The following is a 19,016-nucleotide window of genomic DNA, read 5'->3' as shown; positions in this document are numbered from 1 at the left end:
ATTAACTAGATAATCTACTCCACTTATTCCCATAAACCCCAGGAAGTGATCATTTGAACTGTTCTTCCTCTGAACACTATATGATGGTAATTAACATACAGAAAAGGTTTCCTGTGGGTAGCATGGTAGTGCAGTGTTGTCTTACATCTGTGGGTCCAGGGTTTGAGTCTCTGCCGTGACTCCATGTGTGTGGAGTCTGCATGTCCTCCTTGTGGAGTCGTGGGGTTTCCTCTGGGTCTGTTTTCCCCCCACAGACCAGAAACATGCTGAGGCTAATTGGAGTTACCAAATTACCCACAGGCGTGCATCTGTGAGTGAATGGTGTGTGAGTGAATGGTGTGTGAGCGAATGGTGTGTGAGCGAATGGTGTGTGAGCGAATGGTGTGTGAGTGAATGGTGTGTGACTTTGCCCTGTGATGGGTTGTTTCCCCATCTGGGTTGTTCCCTGCCTTGTTCCTATAGGCTCTAGGCCCCCCATTAGCCTGAATAGGACAAGCGGTTACAGAAGATGGATGGATGGATGGATGGATGGATGGATGGAAAAGGCTTCTTTGCCTTCTCTACTCAACAGCACAGAGCTTGAAAGTGATGTTCGGTTGTTGATTTGTGTTATGGGCGACACCCAGCCGGTCCCTGGGAGCTTGCATGAGATGCCAGTCCCTTGCAGGGCACATGTGCACAATCACATGCGAAGGGCAATCTAGTGACTCTTATTCATCTAAGTGCATCGTTTTGGACTGTGGCGGGAAATCTGCACAAATAGGAGAGAACGTACCTGCCCCACATATGAGAGCATGGCAAGTCCATGTAGACTGTGAGAACATGCCAACTCCACACTCACTGTGAGAACATGCCAGCTCCGCACTCACTGTGAGAACATGCCAGCTCCGCACTCACTGTGAGAACATGCCAGCTCCGCACTCACTGTGAGAACATGCCAGCTCCGCACTCACTGTGAGAACATGCCAACTCCGCACTCACTGTGAGAACATGCCAGCTCCACACTCACTGTGAGAACATGCCAGCTCCGCACTCACTGTGAGAACATGCCAACTCCGCACTCACTGTGAGAACATGCCAACTCCGCACTCACTGTGAGAACATGCCAGCTCCGCACTCACTGTGAGAACATGCCAGCTCCGCACTCACTGTGAGAACATGCCAGCTCCGCACTCACTGTGAGAACATGCCAGCTCCGCACTCACTGTGAGAACATGCCAGCTCCGCACTCACTGTGAGAACATGCCAGCTCCGCACTCACTGTTAGAACATGCCAGCTCCGCACTCACTGTGAGAACATGCCAGCTCCGCACTCACTGTGAGAACATGCCAGCTCCGCACTCACTGTGAGAACATGCCAGCTCCGCACTCACTGTGAGAACATGCCAATTGCAATTGTGTCAGACACACAACCTAGGTCTGTGTGCTGGGCTGTGTGCAGGGCTGTGTGCAGGGCTGTGTGCAGGGCTGTGTGCAGGGCTGTGTGCAGGGCTGTGTGCTGGGCTGTGTGCAGGGCTGTGTATAGGGCTGTGTGCAGGGCTGTGTGCAGGGCTGTGTGCAGGCCCGTCCCTGCCAGAGCAGCGGCACATACATGGTTGCAGTAGGCATGATCCTCGCTGAGCATGCTGTCTGTCTTGGCAGCGTGAGTGGTACTGATTTTACTAGAAGATCATTGAGAACATTGCTTCCCAATCCAGTCCTCAAGGACTCACAGACAGTGCATGCTTTTGCTTGCCAAGGACTGGATTAGGAAACTCTGCTCTAGAATGATAAGATCCTTTTTCTGAGACAGGAGGATAGATTACCATATAGGGTCAGTCTCCGCCTACTTTAGCAGTCAGATAGCAGTAAAGTAACCAGTTGGAATGGGGTGTAGTGTAGGCAGTCCTATCTGTGGATTCATAGGCTAATTTCAGCCATCACTACTCTTAATGTCCCTTTTTCATCATTCTGATTCCTCCCTCTATCATCTCATGAGCTGTTTCAATCTGTCTGGCAGACATGAGGGAATGAACACATTGAAACACACATACATCAAACCGGCAGCGACAAAAAAATCATTTATTGTATCTGTGTGTGTGTGTGTGTGTGTGTAGAGAGAGAGAGAGTGTTTGTGTGTGTTGCGCAAGGTAATGAAATACTCTTATCTTTGTGGGGACCATTCATTCTTTAAATCCCAAAAATTACCACCCTAACCCCTACCCAGCCCTGACCTTAAACATGAATAAATACAACAAAATACAAGACTTGTAGTAATTTTTTCAGTGCAGTCATTTATTTTTATAAAAAAAAATTCCCAAAAAAATGACCCCCAAAATGTAATATATACATAACACACACACACACACACACAGAAAGTATTTTCATTACCTTGCGCAGCACTGAAATAATCTTCAATCTGAGACACGGATGGCAGCCTTGAGAGTTCTGCTGTTCGTCCTGTAATGATACATATATCTGATGATATATTGTTATGAGGGACAGTAAATGAGGAGACAGATGACCCGCAGGTATGAGGCCAGCAGATATATCGCCCTGGCAGCCTTACCTGTGGAATGTCAATGTCCCTTCGCAAGATAAGGTGTAAAGCTGATTGGCTTGTATCTATCTTTGGGGCCTGAGCCAGACGTCCTGATGCTGATCCGCTGATGAATTACGCGTCATCTCCAAATTGTAATGTTGTCCCTAACAGCATGCCTGGGAGCCAGTGCGTCCGTAGGGGCGGGGCCTTTGCCGGTGTGTCTGTGGGGGCGGGGCCTTCACCAGTGTTTGTGGGGGCGGGCCCTTCGCCGGCGTGTCCGTGGGGGCGGGGCCTTCACCGGTGTGTCTGTGGGGGCGGGGCCTTCGCTGGCGTGTCCGTGGGGGTGGGCCCTTCGCTGGCGTGTCCGTGGGGGTGGGCCCTTCGCTGGCGTGTCCGTGGGGGTGGGCCCTTCGCTGGCGTGTCCGTGGGGGTGGGCCCTTCGCCGGCGTGTCCGTGGGGGCGGGGCCTTCGCCGGTGTGTCTGTGGGGGCGGGGCCCTTCGCCGGCGTGTCCGTGGGGGCGGGGCCTTCTCTGGCGTGTCCGTGGGGCGGGGTCACTGCACTGGCGTGTCCATGGGGGCAGGCCCTTCGCCGGCGTGTCCGTGGGGGCGGGGCCTTCGCCGGTGTGTCTGTGGGGGCGGGGCCCTTCGCCGGCGTGTCCGTGGGGGCGGGGCCTTCTCTGGCGTGTCCGTGGGGCGGGGTCACTGCACTGGCGTGTCCATGGGGGCGGGGCCCTTCGCCGGCGTGTCCGTGGGGGCGGGGCCTTCTCTGGCGTGTCCGTGGGGTGGGGTCACTGCACTGGCGTGTCTGTGGGGGCGGGGCCTTCGCTGGTGTGTCCATGGGGCGGGGTCACTGCACTGGCGTGTCCATGGGGGCAGGGCCTTCCCCGGCATGTCTGTGGGGGTGGGCCCTTCGCTGGCGTGTCCGTGGGGGCGGGGCCTTCTCTGGTGTGTCCATGGGGTGGGGTCACTGCACTGGCGTGTCTGTGGGGGTGGGGCCTTTGCTGGCATGTCTGTGGGGCTCCTTCGCAGTTAATGGATGGCTTTTGTTTTGTTTCTCCTGTTTAGCTGCAGGCAGCCCTTCACAACCCCGTCCAGTGCACCCTGCTCGGCTTCTCGGCAGCCAGTACGTCGCTGCCGCAGGGCTACTTGTGGGTAAGTTTTCTAAATGTCATTTAACGTGGATGTCATTAGGGGCGTTGGGAAGCTGTGCGGGAGAGCAGGTGGGCTTCAGGCTTACAGGTCGCAGGTTTCAAGCAGAGATGAGGTGGATTCTCGACCCTATCGGGCCAGAGTACCGCTAGCTGCCAGTCACTGACGGTCTTAACCCAAGGGAAACAGATAAAGGAATCAGTGGGAAATGTGTTAAAGCGGGATATTGACGGCGTCCTGTAATAACACTCACCGTGGATTTGGAAGCTTCATTTTTCCCATCCCTAGGCTGTAATCCCAGCCAGAGCACTGCTGTTACGCCCGTGGTTATGATACTTAGCCGAAATTGGCTCATTAAAATACCTTGCAGTGTAAATAGATAAAGTCTATTGTAAAATACTGTATGTAATTCGCGTTCGGTGAAAGAGTCTTTCAAGCAACGAAATAGTATGATATCATGTAATGCAAATCCCGTGAGCCTGAATTATGTAGATTACTGTACTTCTTGACTTGGAAATGTATTCTATATCATTTGGGGGGGGGGTTGTCATTGGAGGGGGAAATTGTTCTGGCAGGGAGCTAGAATTTAGGAACCCTAGAATTTTGATGGATTTAAAAACAAGCGGGGAACATGGTAAAATCACAAGAAAAGAAAATTAAATGGAGAAAAATGAGGATTTGCTCTTGTAGGAAGATCACTGCTTTTTAGAATGAGTCAGTAACATCGAGCTGGGATATCAAGTTCTGGTGATGCCCGTCGATTTTCTTATTTGCTTTAGTGAATCTGAAAAGTGTTCTGGGACGTGGTCGCTTTGAAAAGATGCCTTTCAGGTTAAAACGAAAGTGGAGTTCTGGGATTAATGTGGTGTCACTCGAACGGTCCCTCCTACTCAAACGACATGATATTCTATTAAATGGTCATACTTAGTGTGAGAGCCAACCAAAGCCTTGGTGTCTACATGCAAAGGAATTAGGGTTCCATTATAACTATTCATGAAGTACATTTCCGGCAGATTTTACAGTCGTTTTTTTTTTTGCACGCATATTTAAAATAAAAGTGTTGGGCTCGCTGAGAGGATCTCAGCATGTGTCACACGCAAAGCAATGGACTCCCCCCGCGAGGACACCAGAGCATTACGGTGCTCACTGACGGGCCCATTTGGAGACTCTGCTCCATCTAGGCATAGGTGCTGGGTGGGGGGCACATGCAGGTGAGGGCGGGGCCCTAAGCCACCACCCTGGGGGCGTGAGGTCGTAACGCTGCCCACTGTGCCGCCCACATGCTGCAGCCTCTATTCAGTAAAATTTAGACATTTCACAGCAGTGGCCAATTAAATTTCATACAGAAAAACAGCCGCAAATGCTCTCTCAGCTGCAAATCTGGCTGTCATCCCGACAATAAGCCGGTCATTCAGATCCTTTTGAGCATCAGCCTCACGTCTGCTTTCTGATAGGACAAGTCTGCATTCAAGGCCAGATGGAAAAATACAGTCAGAGCTACGGTGCCTATTCTTTGTCTTCAGTTCGTGCAACGGCAATGCTTATAAAGCCAAGGCTCCCTGTGAGCGTGTGCTTTTCACAAACTATATAGATTACCGCACTAATTTATAATGCATGATTTGATGGAGGAGTGAGTTGGCTGGCAACATTAATGGCTATGTACAAAGGGAATTAAAGCAGGGTGCAGGGCTGCAGTGGTGTGCGACAGACACGAGGCAGGTGCTCCAGCGCGGGGGACTGGCCAACTAGCTGCCCCCCCCCCCCGAGTAATTTTTCTCATAAAGGAGATTTTGCAAGTCGGTTATCAAAAAAAAGGTGCTCGGAACATCAAAGATGGAGCATTTTCATCTTTTAGGCGAAAAGGGCAAATGTTCAGGTCCCCCCTCCCACTGCCAAACCTACTGTCATGTAGGGATCTCTGGGGGTGTGGAGCCAAACAAGGCAGCTAGTTACAGAAACAGTCCTTATACCAGTAAGGCTGGGGGACACCCTGCATGAGATGACATCATTGAAATATTCCGTATATATTTTAATATTGAAACTTGGGAAGACGGTTTGCCCAGCTACTTCAGCGAATTTCAATATCCTACAGCCCTCTCCAAATATTCCACGTAGATGCACCCCTTGCTACATCCCAGGAAAAGTAATTAAACATTTTCTGTCTGCTGTTCTATTATTAACGTCAGTCTGTTGTCTTTGTTCACAAGGCTTAACTGTGTAAACCTTAATCCTTGGCTTAAACATCTGAATAGCCCAGCGAGAACGGGCGTATGAAATATTAACTCCTCCGTTGTAAAGCAAGTGTCTCACAGCAAATGAGCAGGACGACAGGAGCATTGCCGTAGATCTTCTGTTAAGCACAGATTTTTAATCAGGCGCACATTTAAAAGATCTAAGAGTGTGGATGTAGTTGGAGGCTATAATAAAGCTGTTCTCATATGTAAATTTATTACAAACGAAACTGGTAGTAAAGCTATGGGGAATTGATAAGTTGCAAGGGATGACCTGAAGAAGGGCAAGCCAGCTACTCTGATTGGGCGATTCTGCTGCGAAGATGCAGAATCAGCCAATAAGAAGAGCTGTCTCACTCCCTTCATTGCAGTCATTGGCTGAGCTTGTTTCCCTGCCGGTTATGTGCAGGTGGCCAGCGGGGGAGCCGCCACCCAGGGCCAAGTGGCGATCTTCTCGCTTAACAGGCCCACCCCTCGCTCCGTGAAGTCCTTCCAGGTGGGGGCGCCTGTCCTGTGCCTGGAGTATGTCTCAGAGTTCGGTCCGCTGGATGAGGCCAAGGAGGACATCAATGAGAGCCCGTTCCCGATTGGCAACACCATTTGCCTGGGACTCCAAGACGGCAGGTTAGAGAAGCGAATATTCTGTCAGTTTACAAAATTCTGTTGATTTGTTCCCTTTTCCTACAATGTTGCTCCAGAGCACCTAACATATCACATTACGAATAGATTTCAAACCAGTTGGCGGTATGCAATTTTAAAACGCGCCTTACAAGAAAACCAGACTGCAACAAAAGAGATAGGAACAGAAGCTTCAAAGATGAATCTATGAAGGAAAAAAAATCTGGGGCCGTTATCTGCTGGCTATACAATTAGAAATGAGTGGGTGAGAATTGTATTGAGGAAAATCATGGTGTCAACACATTTAGGTCAGTCAAAATGAGCTCTACATCAGTCAAAAGAATTCTCTGTATACTAATCAAGTTTTATATGCTAATCAGCAGTACAGATGAATAATGTAATGTTCCACTAACAGTTGGATTAAACTTCACCTTTGATTAAACTGAAAAAAATGTGTACTTTTTTTTGTCTTAATTTACGTACATTTGGAATGTCTGCGTACATGCAGGAGGATCCCCTCGTGATTTTCCTGTGTTACATTTCCCAGAATCCTGGTGTACGGCAGTGTGGACACCACTGCACAGTGCCTGCTGACCTTCCGTGACCCAGAAGGCTGCCCTGTTCTCTGCCTGAAACACCTGCATGACCTCCTGTTCACTGGCCTGGCGGACGGAAGGGTGATGGTTTACAGCCGAAAGAACGGAGGTGAGATTCCGCTCAGCCGATTGGATGACTTTTGGCCTCGAGTTTATTGCTGAAAAAAGCAGAGCTGCGTCATTGTGACTGGCACTGTACTGAATATAAGTTCAAACCCCTACTGTTACCAGACTCTGTGTGTAAAGGTTATAGGTTTAAATCCCTTCCTGAAACTGTATAAAATGAATTTTATTTGGGGAAAAAAAATTATAAAATACTACGTCTAAACTGCTGTATGTACAGTACAGGATCATAATAAGCATCATATATCCTGTTAAGGGTCACTAAAATAAAAGTTTCTTTGTACTGTATGTGAAAAACACCCAACATGACAACAGTAACAAGAAGGGAGAATAGGAGGGTTGACATTTTACGGCATCTATTACAGTAGTGGTATGATTTTTTTTTGTTTTGACAGTTCGTGAATGTGGTTATACAGTGTTTTATATAAAGAAAAATTTACAGCTGATTATTATTGGCATATACGGCTTCAGCGCTCGGCTCAGAATGAATTCTCTCTTCACGACTAAAGTGCCCTTCGCCTGTCGTTTAACATTAAAGTACAGCTTCTGCAGAAACAAGTAAAAAAAAAAAGTGATCGTGTAGGGGTTAGCATTGGCCGATTTAACAATCACTCGAACACATTATACACTAAAATATTGTAAGAGATGTCAATGGAAATGTTCATTAATAGTTCCCCATTTTGCATTTTATGATTTTGATGCATGAAACAGAATGTTTATAGGATTGTGACTTATGTTTAGTAATATGATAACAGTCAATGGGGCACTCCCCCCCCCCCCCCCCAGAAAAAGAGATAAGGACTTTAGAAAGTGAAAAATTATTTTATGAAATTGGTTGTGGCAGAACTCAGACAAAATGTTCTGGAAGCTTTTCCTGGAAACCTTAGAGGGAATTCTCCAAGCTGAATGACGTATCCTGGGCTTGCAGGGGAACTCTGGGACCCGGAGTCGGGCAGACGGGTTTCCATGGGGTCGGAGCCGGTCCGCACACTGCTGGCGCTGGAAGACTGCATTTGGGCCAGCTGTGCCAACCGGGTCACTGTCATCGAGGGCTCCAACCTGGACACTCGGGTGAGCAGAGCGGTTAGCAGGAACCTGTTATCGAGAAGCACGTGTCACTCATAGTCTTTTCCACATCACAGGTAGGGCGTTTGGCAGGTAGGGTGTGGCAGGTAGGGCGTGGCAGGTAGGGGGTGTGGCAGATAGGGCTTTGCAGGTAGGGAGTGGTAGGTAGAATGTGGCAGGTAGGAGGTGGCAGGTAGGATGTGGAAGGTAGGGTATGGCAGGTAGGAGGTGTGGCAGGTAGGGCGTGGTAGGTAGGGCGTGGTAGGTAGGGCATGGCAGGTAGGGGGTGTGGTAGGTAGGGCGTGGCAGGTGGGGTATGGCAGGTAGGGGGTGTGGCAGGTAGGGCGTGGTAGGTAGGGCATGGCAGGTAGGGTGTGACAGGTAGGATGTGGAAGGTAGAGGGTGTGGCAGGTAGGATGTGGCAGGCAGGGCGTGGTAGGTAGGGGGTGTGGCAGGTAGGGTGTGACAGGCAGGACGTGGCAGGTGGGGGGTGTGGCAGGTAGGGTGTGACAGGTAGGGGGTGTGGCAGGTAGGATGTGGCAGGCAGGGCGTGGTAGGTAGGGGGTGTGGCAGGTAGGGTGTGACAGGTAGGGGGTGTGGCAGGTAGGATGTGGCAGGTAGGGCGTGGCAGGTAGGGCGTGGCAGGTAGGGCGTGGCTTTTAGTTAATCAATGAAGAATTATTTAAAAAAGGTGAAATTTGTGGAGATTGCATTAGATACCAATAATAATGGTTTACCTCATTTTGAAGGGTTGAAATCTGCTTTTTGCCCACTGTATATTGTTTATAAGCCTACAGAGCTCTCAGTAAAACCGCCTTGTAAACTGCTCAGTGATTCTATTTTAGCGGGCAAACAATATTCATATTTCAGGATTAGTGATGAATGAAGAAAGTGGCAGTTTGCCGCCTTTGTAGATGACTGGCCCTGGGAATGATCCCAGTTTGTTTGGTAAATCTCAGCTGTGAAGCACCCTGCCAGTTTGAATTGCTCTCTTATCTTCGAGGAACCCTATGGATTAGTATTAGTATTATCAATGTTGACTAAAGTCTATTTTTGTTACCTGGGAAGTATTAAGCACCTTAGTTATTATTAGAATACTGGCTTTCTTCTCTTAGGGCCGAGTTTCTGGCTGCGGAGGTGATAATCACGCAGCACAATCTGCTATCCAGTGTCGCGTTTTAGTGTCTTTGTCAACACTGCCCTGTATCCAGCATGGAGTGGAAAGTGTCAGAGGCACCGGAACCTGGAGATAGCGGCCAGAAGGCAGAGTGGCAGCGAGCACTCAGTCTGGATTTAAAGCCTCTTAATTGTGTTTGAAAGCTGCAGTTACGTATGTAGAGCGGATGTGATCGGAGTATGTAGAGTGGATGTGATCTGCGTATGTAGAGTGGATGTGCCCTGCGTATGTAGAGTGGATGTGATCTGTGTATGTAGAGTGGATGTGCCCTGCGTATGTAGAGTGGATGTGATCTGCGCATGTAGAGTGGATGTGCTCTGCGCATGTAGAGTGGATGTGCTCTGCGCATGTAGAGTGGATGTGCTCTGCGCATGTAGAGTGGATGTGCTCTGCGCATGTAGAGTGGATGTGCTCTGCGCATGTAGAGTGGATGTGCTCTGCGCATGTAGAGTGGATGTGCCCTGCGCATGTAGAGTGGATGTGCCCTGCGCATGTAGAGTGGATGTGCCCTGCGCATGTAGAGTGGATGTGCCCTGCGCATGTAGAGTGGATGTGCCCTGCGCATGTAGAGTGGATGTGCCCTGCGCATGTAGAGTGGATGTGCTCTGCGCATGTAGAGTGGATGTGCTCTGCGCATGTAGAGTGGATGTGCTCTGCGCATGTAGAGTGGATGTGCTCTGCGCATGTAGTTGGATGTGATCTGCGCATGTCGAGTGATTGTGATCTGCGCATGTAGAGTGGATGTGCTCTGCGCATGTAGAGTGGATGTGCCCTGCGTATGTAGAGTGGATGTGATCTGCGTATGTAGAGTGGATGTGATCTGCGTATGTAGAGTGGATGTGATCTGCGTATGTAGAGTGGATGTGATCTGCGTATGTAGAGTGGATGTGCCCTGCGTATGTAGAGTGGATGTGCCCTGCGTATGTAGAGTGGATGTGCCCTGCGTATGTAGAGTGGATGTGCCCTGCGTATGTAGAGTGGATGTGCCCTGCGTATGTAGAGTGGATGTGATCTGCGTATGTAGAGTGGATGTGCCCTGCGTATGTAGAGTGGATGTGCCCTGCGTATGTAGAGTGGATGTGATCTGCGTATGTAGAGTGGATGTGCCCTGCGTATGTAGAGTGGATGTGCCCTGCGTATGTAGAGTGGATGTGCCCTGCGTATGTAGAGTGGATGTCACGCTTGTCATGCCAGGCCATGCGGGCTCCATCGCCCCTGGCTTTATCCACACAGACAAACATGGCCCCAGACTGGCCAAATGTGCCGTGCTATGACAGCACGTCTGGATCAGAGCATCTGCCTGCAGAAGGTGCTGGCCTTCTGCTTGAGAAAGTCTGAAGACTCTCACGTGTGATCACTCCCCACAGAGGCTTACGCTTCTTTTTAAAATGACTCTGTTTTGTTTTTTTCTTATTTCTAAACTGGGGATGATTTGTCAGAATCTTGCTTGTCACTCCTTACCGAAGACGTCCCCGCTGATGGATGTGCTCTGTTCAGGCTGATATCTACCTGACTCGATTACGCTGTGTAATGTGACATATTGCACACTCGCGGACTTTTCTGTACCATTAAGTATCTTGTCAGGGTGTTGTATAGAATCGGGCAGAGATACAGCACCGATCGGTGTGTAAGTAGCGTGTACAGTATGCAACCTCTGTAAGCTGTGTATGTAGGGTGGATGTGGCCTGTGTATGTAGAATAGATGTATTGTCATAATATGAAGTAGTATATTTCGTTAAACTGGTCACAATGTCCTAGTGCAAAGTCGGACATTCATTTCTCATAAGAAAATGTCTTTTAAAACACTGCCAAGAAAAGGGTTTATGTTATCTGCCATAACACTTGCTGAAGGAGAACTAAACAGCATTAGTAAGGAGAAAAAGATTTTAAATTTCAGATATGATCAGTTCATGGGAGACATGACTTGCCGTTGTATAGCAAGCAGGCTATCCTGGGATACCTGGAATGGAGATAAAGTTTAACTGGTCCAGGACCCCGCAGAGGACTATTCTTCAGATCCTTCTCAAACCTTCCGCAAGTCGTTCACAGATTAATTCTCAAAAGGCAGATTCAAGAACTGAGAGTCACATGGCTGGGTCTCATCTCCGTGTTGTTTCCTGCACAATAAGAACAGAAAAGCCAAGAATCTCACCAAAAATCCCCCATCCTCTGACAAAACCATACATTATACAGGGGGTGCATCATGTTTACTGAGTACTGAGACGGTCCTGATCCTGAGGCATGACAGACACAGTTATTTACATGTTTGCTTAGAGATACTTTCCTTGAAAGTGACGTTTTTATTTTATGCTTTATACTGATCACGGGATTTGAGCCGACAACCTTCCAATCGCAGGGACAGAGAGTCCTAACTCACCGAGCTGCACATTTAAGGTATGAATGAATGTTATATTTATATAGTTCTTTTCAACAGAACCAAAATGCTTTACAGAACCAATGGGTGGGGGGGGCACTTCAACCACCACCACTTTGTAGCACCCACCTGGATGAGGGTCAGGACCTCAGTTTTATATCTCATCCAAAGGATGGTGCCATTTTTACAGCACAGTGTACCCATCACTGCACTGGGATCCACACAGAGCACAGGATGGGCTGGGGCATCCACCACACTGACCTCTTTCAGCAGCAAACCAGCTTTCCCAGTTGGTCTCCCATCCAAATACTGGCCAGGCCCATACCTGCTTAGTTTCAGGTGGATTATATAGTCTGAACTGCAGGTGGTACGGCAACTAAACTAGACTAAATCGAAGCACTGATACAGTTGCCTACACAGATGTACAAGCATACAGCTTGTGTATGCTTTTATATTGAGACTGGATCTCTTAAGATGGCAGACAGAACATTACGCAGCCTTGATGAGTGTAGCTTACAGTTGTGTTTGTCTGTAGCTTCAACAACTACCAACAGGCATTATATTTAAAGCACAAGAATCCAGTGTTCTTAGAATTCCGTCTAGACCTTGCAAATCAATAAGACCGCAGCCAGACCTTTCAGTGCTTTGCATTTGAGAGGAATTTTGAAGTCCGTCCTGAGGTTAAAGCACATTCCACACACCTCTCGTCTGGCAACAGCCACTTCCTGATTACCGTGATCATCCCGTGCACCTCTGTGGTGAAAGCGTGGGGAGACACGACTCCCAGACCAAATGAGCGATGCTTATTTTTCAGCAGAGGTGAACTAAGCATGAAAGGGGAGCAATCAAAGAGGCTTCGTACACGCTCACGCTGATGCCCCGCGGCAAGGGCAAAACGGCGGGTTCCAGCACTTCCGCACGCAAGCCGGCGCGTCGCATCGCTGCGGCTGTCTGGGTCTTAGCTAGGTCTTTGTCATTATTTTTATAGTGAACCGATGCAGCCTCTGCTATGTGGCTTAAGTGGCGCATTCCGTATCACGCTGGTTAAGAACACTTGCGTTGACTAATGGTTATTGGTTCGCGTCCCAGGAGATGTTGTCGTGTGCTACCATGGTCGCGATGACAAATAAAGCTGTTGCGTCGGATTAAAGTTTTATGTAAATGGAGAAATTAAGACAATAGAAAAGGCAGTTCGTGTGAATTATTCAGGGCTGTGAAATCAGGGTCCTTCTGTTGTGCCCTTGTGTGAGGCACTTAATCCGAATTGCTCCAGTAAAGTATCCAGCTCTGTAAGCAGTAGAAATGAATGAAATCCAAGTTGTTGGTTTTTTTTTAATGCTGAATTTTAAGGACAGTGCAGCGCTTCGTCCAAAGAGAGAGTGCAACCTCTGCTCACTGAGGTATTTCCTTTGTATGGTGAAGCCCTTTCAAATACGCTGAGACATATCTTTAATGTCACATTTCAGCTGGAATCAAAGCATTAAAAAAAGGCGAAAGCCACACAGACCAAGCAGAGCTGTTGTCGGCTCTGATAAATCACATTACATTCTTCCTTGGTGACAATCAGGACAATCTGCTGCTGATATTATGTGCTGAATATCAGACAAAATAAATAAATAAATAACGGTTCCTCACCTCCCTCCCTTCACATCTGCCAAATTAGTAAATCATCTGTAATTACTACATGTCTGCTTTTCTTCTGTCTGTGTCACGCTCGAGCTGCACCCAACCCAAACTAGACGCTTCCAGAGAACTTAGCGTAAAATACACACTTACTTTGGTGTTTTCCTTCTAAAAGCATATGCAGATGTGAGGTCAGGCGTGTATTTCAATAAGTGGATTTTATATTCACGCTGATTATTTCATTAAAATCGAGATCAGCATTTGCATCATTATGAAAAGGTTCGTAATAAACCTCGTTGTTACAAAAAATACTCGCTAGACCTCCTGCTCAGTGATTCAGTTAGATGTTGCTTTGTAAATAATAAGAAGTAAATAATGTACCGGATGTTGTATTTCATGATGCATGTCTTAAACAGGCATTTGACTCATCTCATTGCTTCTCTCATCTCAGAATCGGAGATCTTTTCTTGCATTGTTTTAGGTAATTTTGCGCTGATTAATATGTTGTAGCGCGTTAAATATCGGCAGTGGTCTCAAATATTTACTTGTGGACCGTTGAGTTTCCGCGATGACGCTCTCGTGATGACACTGCATCCCGCTCACTCCTCCCCTTTCGTGTGTTGCTCCCTCTGTTCCCCTTTCAGAGTTTTGAGGCGCACCCTGATGCGAGGGTGAGCGTGGCACATATGGTGCAGGCAGGGGGTGGCGTCTGGATGGCGTTCTCTGAGAGCTCCTCCATCCGCCTGTTTCACACAGAGACGCTGGAGCACCTGCAGGAGATCAACATCTCTGCTCGCTCCGCCTTCCTTAATCCAGGCAAGTCACCGCCGATGGGAGAGGGTGCAGGCCGAACGAAAGCCACTAGACCAAACAAACTGAACCGACAACGAAGAAGAAAAATAGTCTTCGCTTACTTTCCCTTCAGGCATAATTTGCTTTCTTCACAGAGTGAAAAAAATAGATTTTTCTGGTTAAATCGAAGGGAAAATGGACAAAGTCACAAAATCAGTGACTAGAGTGATGCGACATGACTGAAATAGCGGCCTTAAAGCCTGAAAGATGTTTTTCTGCTCTATTTGGAAATGCTTTACTACGGTTTTGTTTTGTAGTCATTTCTGTCCACAAGCCTGAATGAGCTTGAATATTAAGACCAGTTGTGATCGAACTGGAGACCCACTAGTTTAAGGGCGGAAATAACAAAGAGAGCAGATCTCCAAGGAGCCGTGTGTCGTTGGAGACAAAGTTTTTCAGACAGGGGGTTATTAGAAGTGGTTGCTATAGAAACATTTTTCCTCCGACTCGAGCTGAGGTTTCTGCCTTCTCCTTTTGTCTGTGTGTTTCACTCTCATTCTCCATCTGTGAATCAATGTTACAAACATATCTGCACTCTCGGAGCTCCCTGCCCTCTTGACTAATAAAATATTCATCAACAAACCTGTTCCCTGTGCGTGTTGATCCACCTAAGTAAGTGCCTGAGAAACAGGAATATTGATGGGTTTTTAACAGCAATAGCCTTGCCCTTAACTTAATAACCTTAGCAAACAGTGCGCTGCCTTTCCTCTGCAGGGGTATTAGTGGATCCGCTAAATCTAAATATATTTAAAAGATCACAGTGGGGCTGTCGGTGCGGCTCTTGCCTTAAGGCTTCTGCCTCGCTGGGTTAAACCCAGGCCCGGCTCAGAGGTCATGTTCTGCTCGTGTTCTGGGATGGGCTTCCGCCCCCGTTCCACAGCTCTTGTTCTGACGGATCTGTAAGTGCCGTGGGAGGGGTGGGTGCCCCCCCACCACCTTATGCCATCTGTTTTTCTCGATAGACTCTCAGCATTCAGGTCATAATTGGCTGAGTGGTCACTGATAATTAATGGATAACCAGAGATTAGGACTTAAGAGTATGAATTCGTATTTTAATAATATAGAAAACAAGCAGTTCGTGATAACAAACACACGCACTATTTGCACAGTTGCTCGTGAGAACATCGTGCGGCTTCATTGGACCGTCAGTCACAGTACAGCCCCATATATAGTTACTGACTTTATTACTGTATACTTATGTGTATGAACTGTGTCATTATTTTTCCAACTTACCTACAAATTCAGCTGAAAGCCAGACTTAGGGAATGGATCTCGTTGGTAACCTGGGGGCTGCATGTAACGTCCCAGTGACACAACGCCCCCGCGCGATTCGGAGCGCAGGTTATACGTTTCCTGTGCTTTTCTCTGAACTTCTCCCTGAAAACCTAAATGTCATCACAAGCCAGAATCGCCACTGTTATCCCTGGTCAAACGCAACAGCAGGGAGCAGTGGATGAAGAGGAAGTCCTCCTCTGTGCTAATTATCACGTGCATCTTCACTCTGTACACTGGCGGATTTTAAACAGCGGGACATAGCGTCGGCTGTGACTGGTGGGGGGGTCCAGGGCACGGGCATGAGAAGGAGGAGTTTGGTAAAGCCAGTCTCTCTGGGTCTCCCCCCCCCCCCCCCCCCCCCCCCCCCCCCCCCCCCCAGGTCCAGAGACGGTGCGTGTGACCAGCTTGCTGATCTGCCAAGGGCTGCTGTGGGTGGGCACTGCTCAGGGCGTCATCGTCACGCTGCCCATACCCAGGTTGGAGGGCATCCCCAAAATAACAGGTGATGAGTGGCAGCAGCTGCATGCCGCCCCGAATGCCCGCATTCCATCGCAGTGACAGCTTAGGGGCCGGAACTCTTTGCTGAGGTCATCACATATGCTGCAGATCAGTGGCCCCTGATGTTCTTACAATGACAGCTACTTTTGCAAAGAAAATCTTGGGGAGCTACCAAGATTTTTCTGGGGGGGTGGGTGGGAGTGGGTTGGAAGGGCGGGTCCCCTTCGGTAGACTTTAATGAACGGGGGAGGTATGAAGGTGACTGTTCGGGACTGTTTCTAGTCCGACTGTGGGACGGACTAGAAATGTCTTGAAAATTGACCTGTCGATTGCAATCAACCGGTTGGCGACCACTACTGTAGACATAATATAAAAATACAAACTTGCCCTTTAAGCTTCTATTTATTGGTAGTAATTGTATAGCTTTGCACTATTTAATTGAATGGTTTTATTTGTACTCATACTGTTTTTCTGAACATATTCTAAGTTGTCTGTGAACTTATGCACCAGAACCGCTAGAACAAATTCCTAGTCCCTGCCGTTGTGTTTTGCGAAAGGTGCAGTAGCTTCTGGTGCTGTTGTTGGTTCCCTTAGTACCGGTTCCCAGTAGCTTCTGGTGCTGTTGTCGGTTCACTTAGTACCGGTTCCCAGTAGCTTCTGGTGCTGTTGTCGGTTCACTTAGTACCGCTTCCCAGTAGCTTCTGGTGCTGTTGTCGGTTCCCTTAGTACCGGTTCCCAGTAGCTTCTGGTGCTGTTGTCGGTTCCCTTAGTACCGCTTCCCAGTAGCTTCTGGTGCTGTTGTCGGTTCCCTTAGTACCGCTTCCCAGTAGCTTCTAGTGCTGTTGTCGGTACCTTAGGGGAACTGCCTGATTGTGGACTGTGCACTTGTCTCAGGGAAGGGGATGACTTCCCTGAACGCACACAGAGGCCCGGTCGACTTCCTGGTGGCCACCTCCAGCACCCTGTCCCCGGAGCTGCTGAAGCGGGACTCCGAGATGGACGGGCAGGACTCGGCCAGCGGCGGGGAGGAACGCGTCGACTCCTCGTCGCAGGAATCCCTGCAGCAGGTCAACGGCTCCCCAAGGCGTGACGGCAAGTCCAGGGGAATCCTGCTGCAGTACCGGCTGCGGTCCACGGCCCAGCTCCCGGGGAGGCTGCTTTCGGCTCGGCCCGAGGGCTCGTCCGACTCCTCGCTGGAGTCCCTGGAGCACGGCCCGGAGGACGGCTCCATCTATGAGCTGAGCGACGACCCCGAGGTGTGGGTGCGAGGACGGTCCTCCACCCGGGACGGCAGCCGGAGGGACAAGGTCACCTCGGCCGCCGTCGTCTCAGGGGGCAGGGGCTTCCGGAGGCTGGTGGCAGAGGACTGGCCGGACAGCGGAGAGGCGGCCGAGAGCAGCCTCATGGTGTGGCAGCTTCCCCTCACAGTCTGATGAAAGGGGTGGGGCAGAGGGAGTCATGTGACCGTGCTCCCCCTGGTGGAGAGTGGATGCAGCGCACTGCAGGAACCTTACCCCTGAATCCCTACCCTGCCCAGGAGGCTCCACACTGGTGTCTTCCACGCCTGTTTCAATACAGATCCACATAAACTTTTGACATGCTCACAGAATGCTGTATCTACAGGGACTGCCCTGCTGTACGAGATGTTCTCCCTTCGTCAAAGCTCTGTATACATATTTAAACCATACTGTACTGGTTTTTTGTGGGGGGGGGGGGCGTGTTGGGAGATTCCATAAACCACTAAGAACTCATTCCAGGAACACTCAGGACCTTGTTATCAATCTGTTGTCAGCCACACATGTGTTTCTGCATTTGTTACTGGAAATAATTGCAGACGATGCAACAGTGGAACTGGTTTATCTTGCGTCTTTGTCAGGAGAGGATGAACCTCGCAGAAAAGGAGCGTGGCATTTAAGAAGTAACAGTACAGTCTGGCTGACAAATAACTTCAACCTCCGACTCGTTTGCAGGAGCCCAGCAAATGTCTTCCTGCATTCCCTGAATTCGCTGAATCCTTTATCATTCCAAACATAACAGAGTATAACAGACATATGAAGGAAGCTGTGCTTTTGTTTGGCTCCGCCACGAACAAAGGAGGGCCGCAATAATGAGGGAAGCTGTCGTGGAATTTTCTGGTGTGTTTCAGGTACTTAATGATACTAGTTTCACTTCCACTGAGTAATTTTGCTGTAAAATAAAGAGATTATGTCCCACATAGACATCTGTGTTTGTCTCCAGAGTGAATAGGCTGCAGGAAAGATGCTGTGAAACGACGTCCAGCCGGTCCACTGTACCCTGCCTCCAGCGCGGTCCCCGTTGTTACGGCCACGTTCGTTTGACCAATCGTCAGCGTACAAATCACGCTTAAGGTCCTGCCAGATGAAATTGTTGATGAGCCCAGAGAGTATTATCATTTGTCATGAATATAAATGAGCATCTCTGATGGCGGGAATGCGACCCGCTGCTCTGTGAGCTAGAAGACGCTTCCATTCTGGTACCAGTTTTTTTTGGTTGATAATTTGGTGTCACAAGGCCCGTTATTATTATGATACCCCCCCCCCCCCCCCCCATGACGGCCTGTGTTGTTTATTATCTCAGCAGCGTCCTGGTGCTTTTTCTTAATGTCACTTATGAAACATACGAAGGCGCCCATGGGATGCTCGGTCCTCATGCGGCGGACGGCGAGCCGGCCACCCCCACCGCACTGCTGAAAAATCCCCCCCACTTTATGCTCCTCCGAATGGCTTGCGGGCACAATTTGCTTCAATTCTGGCAGCAGGAAAGAATTAAGACACGACTGTACTAGACATAAACCCAGATAGCAGCCTGCCTACAGGATAAGAAACGGGACCGTTCTCAGCTGTGTTACAAACACATTTATGTCATTTATTTAGAGTAACAAAATGTCTGCAAG

The 19,016-nt window shown here is 48.9% G+C and overlaps 1 protein-coding gene across 3 annotated transcripts in view; it reads left to right on the top strand.

Moving 5' to 3' along the window:
• The window catches only part of LOC125744782 (rho guanine nucleotide exchange factor 10-like protein), a 70,307-nt gene extending 51,992 nt beyond the window's left edge, over nt 1–18,315 (top strand). For all 3 annotated transcript variants that reach the window (XM_049016991.1, XM_049016992.1, XM_049016993.1), the window contains 7 exons: nt 3,587–3,673; nt 6,311–6,525; nt 7,067–7,224; nt 8,167–8,309; nt 14,122–14,293; nt 15,984–16,106; nt 16,997–18,315. In XM_049016991.1, the coding sequence (XP_048872948.1) occupies nt 3,587–3,673; nt 6,311–6,525; nt 7,067–7,224; nt 8,167–8,309; nt 14,122–14,293; nt 15,984–16,106; nt 16,997–17,535 (1,437 nt within the window). In that variant the 3' untranslated portion in view covers nt 17,536–18,315. The remainder of the gene's footprint in view (nt 1–3,586; nt 3,674–6,310; nt 6,526–7,066; nt 7,225–8,166; nt 8,310–14,121; nt 14,294–15,983; nt 16,107–16,996) is intronic.
• Nucleotides 18,316–19,016: the final 701 nt, after the last annotated feature.

This window comes from Brienomyrus brachyistius, chromosome 6 (assembly GCF_023856365.1).
Source record: "Brienomyrus brachyistius isolate T26 chromosome 6, BBRACH_0.4, whole genome shotgun sequence".
NCBI lineage: Eukaryota > Metazoa > Chordata > Actinopteri > Osteoglossiformes > Mormyridae > Brienomyrus > Brienomyrus brachyistius.
The sequence above is the reverse complement of the archived record's forward strand: the minus strand, read 5'-3'. Positions and strand labels throughout refer to the sequence as shown.